The 8,365-nt window shown below is 30.5% G+C and overlaps 1 protein-coding gene across 1 annotated transcript; it reads right to left on the bottom strand.

The window, feature by feature from the left end:
- Window positions 1-525: 525 nt before the first annotated feature.
- On the bottom strand, window positions 526-4,118 carry LOC114369841. The gene is made up of 4 exons (XM_028327098.1): window positions 3,830-4,118; window positions 3,046-3,274; window positions 1,919-2,071; window positions 526-1,344 (listed from the first exon to the last, which is right to left on the bottom strand). The coding sequence occupies exons 1-4, from the start codon at window positions 4,031-4,033 to the stop codon at window positions 659-661; spliced, it is 1,272 nt and encodes a 423-aa protein (XP_028182899.1). The 5' UTR covers window positions 4,034-4,118; the 3' UTR covers window positions 526-658.
- Between the last annotated feature and the right edge of the window lie 4,247 nt (window positions 4,119-8,365).

Here is an 8,365-nt window from a genome sequence, read left to right as displayed (position 1 = left end):
TAAAGTACTGCGCTTTGTAAACAAGCAAGGATTTTCATGTTCTCAGCTTGTATGTTTTCATTATTCATGAGACTTGGAATAATTAATTACTATTAGTTCTTTCTTTTATTGTCCAATGTAATAAATGGAACATGAAAAATTAATGCAGGGCTATTCTGAACCAATCACTCCCTCTGTCCCTAATTACAATATCCTTTCAACTCGTTTACAAAATAATTATTACATTAAATTTATTAATTATTTGTAGTATCATTCCAGAATTAGCTTTTTATTCTCTCTTTAAAAAATAATAATTAAGGATATAAAAAAAATAATTAATACGTCTAGAAATTAGAATAAGATCTTATAAACACAGACAAACAAATTTTTGAAAAATTCTTATAATTAGAGACGGAGAGACTATTGCACAAAGGAACTAATACCATCAAAGCACTGGATGAATAAAATATATCTTCAAAATTTAATCCGAATGGATGGAGATGTATTAACCTTAGGCTCATGCCAAAAACCTGCACAGAAATCCTATCATGTGAACCCAGTTGAAATATGTTTTTCCATTGACATAGGAGAATAGTAGTATATCATACTTCATAGTAAATGAGACTGATTGAGAATTTGCTGAACGCAGACTACTAGTATTAACATTGTGATAAACCGGTTAGCCAACAACAATAAAACCTCTTTTTATGTATTCCAAACATGAGAATGGTAAGCCCATTACATGTTCCAGTTCAAGGGATTTGGAAATGAGGGTGTTAATAGCAAAGTCCCGGTTAAAATACTTACTATCCCTACCAAAACCTCTACACACAATCAGAGACGTATTACAGACCCAAGGAACTGCAACAGTAAAAGCAAGGCCAGAACCTCCTTTTCCTACAAGCACATCTTTGTATGCTCGGCAAACTTGAGATACATACTTTCCCATTGGTAAAATTTGCTCAAGCTCAGATGGAACAGATCCATCATGATTCAAGACATCAGAGTCAGAATGCAGGTTCACCACAACAGTGCCATGTTTGGGATGAAGTTGATTACTCAGGGCTTTAAGGAATGGTGAATCTGGGTCCCATAACTTATGTGGAAATATATCTTCACCATCATAAGCATCAACAAAGATCATATCGTATACATTGGTATTATTAACAATAAATTCCTCAGCATCTGCTTCATAAAGGAAAATCCTTTCATGCACTCCTTTCCACATTACTTCATCAATGATATCAGGTTTTGTAACAGCCCTGTCACCTGATTTTGTCATGAGTGAGAAACCCGGGAACCCCATAGCACGAATTGAGGCCGAGATAACTAGGGGATCAATTTCAACTACATGGACAATGGCACCTGAAAAGAGCACATAAATTAACCAAGGTGTATAAAGATCAATTACCACCATAAATTTGTCAATATAAGTGAACAAGGAGGAAAATCATTAAGAAATCCAAAAACCATGTCATACAAAAAAGCATGCTATACAAGTGGCCTGCTTTATGAGACTCAGCATCTCCAGACCAAGAATCAGTCTATGCAAAAAGGGGGTGAAGGAGAAAGGAATAGATTTATGATGGTCCAAGTAAATATGTATCCACGTAATTCAGGTCATAGAGGTGGTACCACAATACCACATATGAACATGTTCCAGTTCATTTCTATTGACATTACAGCTTGCCAATGACAATAACCATGTCCAAGGTTCCATGTCATATCCATCAGAGTGCAGGATGTGACTAACGATTTAACTATGAAAAAAAAAAATCCCTGTCTTTCCTTTGAAACACAATGATATATCATATATTTCCATGATGGATGTTTTCTTTTCTGTTTTCCACTCAAAAAGCAAAATCTTTTAATTTGGATATTTTAACCAACCACCTAAAAGTTAAAACTAGAAAAAACCATAAAGTACAACAAATTTCACCTTGGATTCGACTTGCCAAAAACAGTGGTAAACTTCCTCCACCATGCCCAATGCATAAAATGTGCATATTTTTCTTTCCTTGCAGTGCACTGATGATATCAAAACTACATGAGGCTATAGTAGTCAAACCAGCTGATACCATACTCTTCACATCTGCAAGATGGCATTAAACAAATAATATATATACTTGGGATTTAATTGAATATGAACTGAAAACAAACTCTAAGGATAGATATGCTCAGAAAATTGGAAATCAAGAATCATGACTTAAAAATACCCTATAACTTTTTTAATAAATTCCATGACCATGGCCATGACCAAAATAAAAATATCAAATCTGCAATGACATATAGCAATTAGTGTAAAATGGCCCAAAACAATGGAGTGGTGAGCATAAAACAAATCTTAATTTAAGGAGTGAATCAAGAAAATAAGATATCCAAGTCCTAAGGGCTCAAAAAGTCTGGCAGAAGCTCTAGACAGCCAACGAAGTAATCATCATCAAATGGCAAACAGGAGCCTCCAAAGAAAATCCCCTCATGCAAAGGGAATCAAATCACCTGTCTCCTTTTTATGTCCCCTTCACAGTCCCTCCAACAAAAAATAACAACTTAGTAGAGAAAACTAACAACCTAGAGAATATTATTATTCAAGAGAGATTAATTCTTTAGTAATGTGTCAGTTTTTAAATGGAGAGACAGAGAAGGGAACAAAGAGTATAGGTGGTTTCAATCCCATCAAAGATGCTGACTCAACAAAACATGGTATCCAAAGAAGACTTCTTTGACAGAATTCAATGATTAAGCATAGATTACACTAATTTTGGTGCTCAAATTTTCCCAAGTCAAGCAATGATTGTTCAAATTAATAGATAATTAAAATACATAAATCACCATACAAGTATCACTCCTAGTAAGCTAGCAGCAGCTTTAATCTTAACAATCTTACCGCATCGCATAATAGCAATCACTAACTAAAAACTAACCCTATCCGGCCCCAATCTGATACTCATATTTCCTTCCATAGTTTTCATATAAAAACTTATTAAAACAGCAAAATGACCCTAGGAAACAAAATTCCATCACAATCATATTTTATTCACATTGTAGAATAGTTAGGAAAAGTACATGGTACAGCCAAGCAATGTGGTTGCTGCATGAGATAGACAACACCGGGCGTGTTTTCACGGTAAGCAGCCATTACTTTAGCGGTGCTCTGGCGAGTAACTTCATTGAATCGAAGCACCCTCCATTGGTATCCAAGAATCCTCAGCTTCCCTCCATCCTTGTATCCAGGATGCACCTCCTCACACCTTTGCTGCAGCCATCTTTCCATTCCTGACCAATGCATTTTGCTCTGAAAACCATGCAAAAACCCAAAGTTTCACTGACAAAATCATGCAGAAAATGCAAATGAAAGAAATGAAACATTTTTTTTCTATCAAAAAAAGGGAGAAATGTGCTTTTGTCCTTATACTTTTGATTAAGATTAGTTTTAGCCTTGTATTTTCAAATCAATTAAAATTGTCCTCCAACTTTTGAAACTCCACTAACAACATTAGTGACAAAATCACATATTTTCAAAAGTTGGACGACTGATTTCATAGGGTCTAAAACCAAGTTTGACCAAAAGTACAGGGACCAAGACACATTCCCCCAAAAAACAGAAATCGAAGAATTTCACACAGAACAACTAAATTAAATTAGGTTACAGAACTTCAATATATGTTTTTAGTACTTCATCTATGATCATTTTCATTTAATTTGAAACAAGTGTGCACATGATATCTATTGATTTGCTGTAATTTAATTTGTCTGAAATTTCTAGTTCATTTGGAAACTTATAAAATGCTTCGTGCAAACAGAATTTAAAGGAAACAAAAACGTTGAGAGAGAGCGAGAGGAAACTCACGGGTCTGGAGGAGGGATATGCAACGACGGCAACGACGCCGTTTCCCTTGCCGGAAGTTGATCGGAGAACAGAGTGACCATCGTCGGAGTCGGAGCCCCACCACTCGGAGGAGTAGAGCCAGTCACCTTCGTCTTCCATGCGCCGCCGCACCGCCGTCGAGAAACGGCGGAGGTAGCCGGAAACGACTCTGGCTCCGCGCCACATGAGGTAGAACCCTAACGATGGGTAGGGTTTTAGATTTTATTTGGGTTTTATTACCCGGTTTGTATTGGTCTATTTGCTTGAGTTAAGGGTTAAGGCCTAGTTCAAGTGGTTGTGAGTTTTTTATTATAAAATGAAATTTTAATATAAGACGTGTTTGATAAAATTGGGATTGAATTGATTTTTTTTTATTAGTTTTTAAAATAGTTTTATTCTTATTTATTTGTGAAACCAAAAGCCCTCTTTGGGATGATTTTCTGTTTTTAATTTTAAAATTCATAAAAACTAAAATCAATTTTTGTTTTGAGTTATATGTTTCAGTTTATTTTGATTTTTAATTTTTAAAAAGTTGTTGTAAATTAAAAATAGATAAAATAAATCAAATATTCTATTTTATCTCATTCCATTATAAAATCATATAATATAAAAACTATATTAACACAAATTAATTAAAAATTAAAATAATTAAATTTCTGCAAAATATTTAAAAAATTAAAAATTGTACAACAAATAATATGTTTAAACTATAAAAAAAATAATGACAGAAACATAACTAGTAATAATAAACTAGGATATATAACATGTTTCTAGAAGTTGTGCTAAGTTTCAATTAAGCAAAAAATTACACATTAAGTATAATATAATTATGGTGCTACATTAATTTGTGTCTCATAATTATTAAACAATTCAATCTCAAAAATTTGTTATGTTTGTTGTACTCATTAATGATGACCCAAACACATGTTTATTTCTTTGTTATATTGTTTTAATCTAATTCTTCAACTTTAAATTGAACATTTTCTATAGCATATTGTTATGTTTTGATATATACAATAGTGGACAAAAAAATTGCACCCTTCTATATTTACTCCCATTAAGAGCAGTAGTGTAGGAAATCCTCTTTCATCAATCAATACACATGCATATTATCACACATACAAAAAAAAAATAACCCTTTCAAAAAACCCTCAAATCTACTTCTCTCAAACAAGTCTTTGCTTACCCATTATCACACATACACATACACAACGAGCGGTGAATGGCGATGGTTAGCAAGAGAGAGAGAGTCGGTGAAAGAGAACTCACTGACTGACAGGCAGTGGTGGGTGGCGACAACCAGCGAGCAGTGAGTGACAAAGAACGACGATGAGATGATGAAAGAGAGGGTTGCGTGGAGAGAGAGTCGTCAGAGAAAGAAATTGTTGATATTCAAGGGATATAGTTCAACATGAAGGGGTGTCTAAAACTAACAACAAAACCCCACAAACCATTTTTTTGGTTTTACAAATAAGGGTAAAAATTGTTTTAAAACCCAATAAAAAAAACCCATTCAACCCCAATTTTACTGAACATGTTTTCATTTTGAATTCCATTTTAAAATCAAAAATTGGAAACTCATAATCATCTTGAAAGGGACTTTAGTTTTGAATCTCTAGTTTTTATATGTAGTTTTTAAAATTTTCTTCACCATTGCACTGATTTTAATAGATCGATGTAAGTTTTAAAATAAGCTTTCAATCTTAAATATAAGGAAATTTTTTTTTTCTTGATATCAAATATAATAAAATTTTCAATTAATTTTACTTTATTTAATACTATTATCTCTAAAATATTATTTATTTAATTTAGATAATAGTAAATTTGAACCCTGATCACTTGGTTAAGAGTCATAACTTGTGTCAATCTTTATTGGTGTATAGTCAAATTCAAACTAGTATTAAAGATATTGAAAATGATATAGATTGAAATAGACACAAAGCAAGTATTAAATGACTCAATTGATATTAAAAACATATCATGATATATCATATCATATGCATGTTAGAAATAAATTTGATTTTTAAAGATAAATTGTATATATTTGAAATTGGTTTATATTCAATTATAACTCTCTAAACTGTTCAAATGATGTTAAAAATTTAGAAAATACATTATAGTCATGTTAGGAAAGTGAAACTTGTCACTTTTTTTTATCAACAAATGTTAGTTGGTTAATTTTGTCATAAATATCATTTGAGATATTCAAACTCATGATCTCTTTCTCTTCTTTTTTCTTTTCCTCTTTTTCAACCACTCATTAACCTTATATCTATGTTGAGGTTTGGTTTGGATGAACTATGTCGCAAAAGGTCTCGAGCTTTGTGCGGAGGAAAGACTCAGAGGTGAGGGGGAAAGGGGAGATGAGGAGGGGAGGAAGAGAGGAAGAAGATCAAAGAGGTTGAGGGAGAGAGTATTTTGTCCTAAAATTCCGTAGAACCAACATCTTCGCAACATGTGATCGATTCTTGTTAAGAAAAGTAACAATGTTTGGTACAGGTGGTGCATGTAGAACTAAATGCAAATTTTAGGAAAAATTTGTGTAGAGATACAACAATGAGTGATGTGAGTGTAACAAGTTTCAAAAATATGAAAAACAAGTATAATTTACTAATATATATATATATATATATATATATATATATATATATATATATATATATATTTTGTTGTAGCTAAAAAGAAGTCAACAGTGTTAAGATTGAAATAATTTAAGAAGGATTGAGAATGATTAATTGAACTTGAAAAATCAATCAAGAAAATAAAAAATATTAAAATGAAGGAATAAATATCCATATTACTTTTTAAAAGCATTAGGATCCATATTAATGAGTAATGATTCTGGTTGATGAATTAAAATCAATTTAATTTAACATTTATTTTGAAGCATAGTTATTGAAAAAGTTTTGAATGGACCTTAAAACTTGTATATTAATAGTAAAAATCATTTCTAATTTTTAATAATTCGAAACACTGCCAATGACAAATATTGAAGCTTTTTAATCTAATGTATATTTCTATCTTAATTATAATATTTCACACGTCTTAAAAAAAATAGAGATACCAATGTTCATATCTAATTTTCTTTTCATTATCCTTTTTATTAGTTATAACAAAAATTCTCAAAATGGATTAAGTATGTTACAAGAACTACGATAATATGACAAAACATGTGAGTTGGACTAATGAAATAAAAAATATTTTTTTCTTAGTCAAAGAACAGCTTATAATTAGTGGTTTGAGCAGTGAGGAACTCCTTAGTTAAGTTTGAAATTATGTTTAATTTGATATTAATATTATGTTTAAATATATTTTTAGTTTTTTAAATTTAGATAATTATTTTTTAGTTCGTTAAAAAATCTATTTTAATAGTTTTTAAATTTGAAAAAATTATTTTTAGTCTCTTTTATTTTTTATGTTAATACTGTTACAATTTATGATAATTTTATATTGTTCAAAACATATTTTTAATTATTTTTTTTAAAATAATTTGTAATAGTTTTAAAATCACGTAAAAAATCACAATAATTTTACATTCATATTTTTTTATTTATCTTCTTTACGATTACTAGAATATGTAAAAAATAGTTACCAAACCATGAGTAAAATATTTTATCGATTTAAAGTCGCTAAAAATTATTTTTTTTAAAAAAAAATTTGATAGTTGATAAAAGCACCACAAAGTATGAAACTATAAACATAATGGACAAACAAGAATTAAAAGTAACTTTTCAAAAAAAATTGGAAGAACTAATAAAAATAATTTTTTTAAGAACTAAAAAGAATAATTACCTAAGCTTAAAGGATTAAAAATATATTTAAGTATTAATATTATAATTATTAATTTTCATTTTTAAAGTGTAGTTAATTACTGTTTTTAGACGAACAACGGGGCTATAACCGGCATTTAGTTCAACCCACAAGAGGGCTACCTTGTCTTAAGTTCAAAAATAAATAAAATAATAGAAATAATATTAGGAATATTTGTGTTGCCAGCCAAACCAAACTAAAAAGTAAAATCCCATTTCTTACATGAAGGATGAATTTATTATGAACCTATTCCAAATCTGAATAAATTAAGTCTACCATACAAAATCTTCAAACCTAAAATATTCCATTTTATATTTAAATTATTCATTAATCTAGAAAAATAAATTAATTGATGTTAAAATCCTTAAAAAATCATAACAAAATTTCACCCTAATAATCCTCATAAGTCATAAACTAACTGGTTGACAGGGGCTTACGAGGATTGACCCTACAGTCCTAACATGCTTAGAGCCTTGCTCAAAATGTACCTCAATTAAATCACTTTCAATCATACGTACAAAATTATAACAGATTGATCCATAGACTACGATTCATGAACCAAGGGATCAAGAACTGAAATACACAGCAAATTTCTTCAACATATATCTCATTGATAATAATCATATTAATTTGTTCAAGCTAACATATGATCACTCTTGAACAGCATCGATCACTTTCTTATTCGACCGGTGGTACTGACTGATATCA

Source organism: Glycine soja, chromosome 10, assembly GCF_004193775.1.
Source record: "Glycine soja cultivar W05 chromosome 10, ASM419377v2, whole genome shotgun sequence".
Taxonomy (NCBI): Eukaryota; Viridiplantae; Streptophyta; class Magnoliopsida; order Fabales; family Fabaceae; genus Glycine; species Glycine soja.
This window is presented reverse-complemented; position numbering and strand designations above follow the sequence as displayed.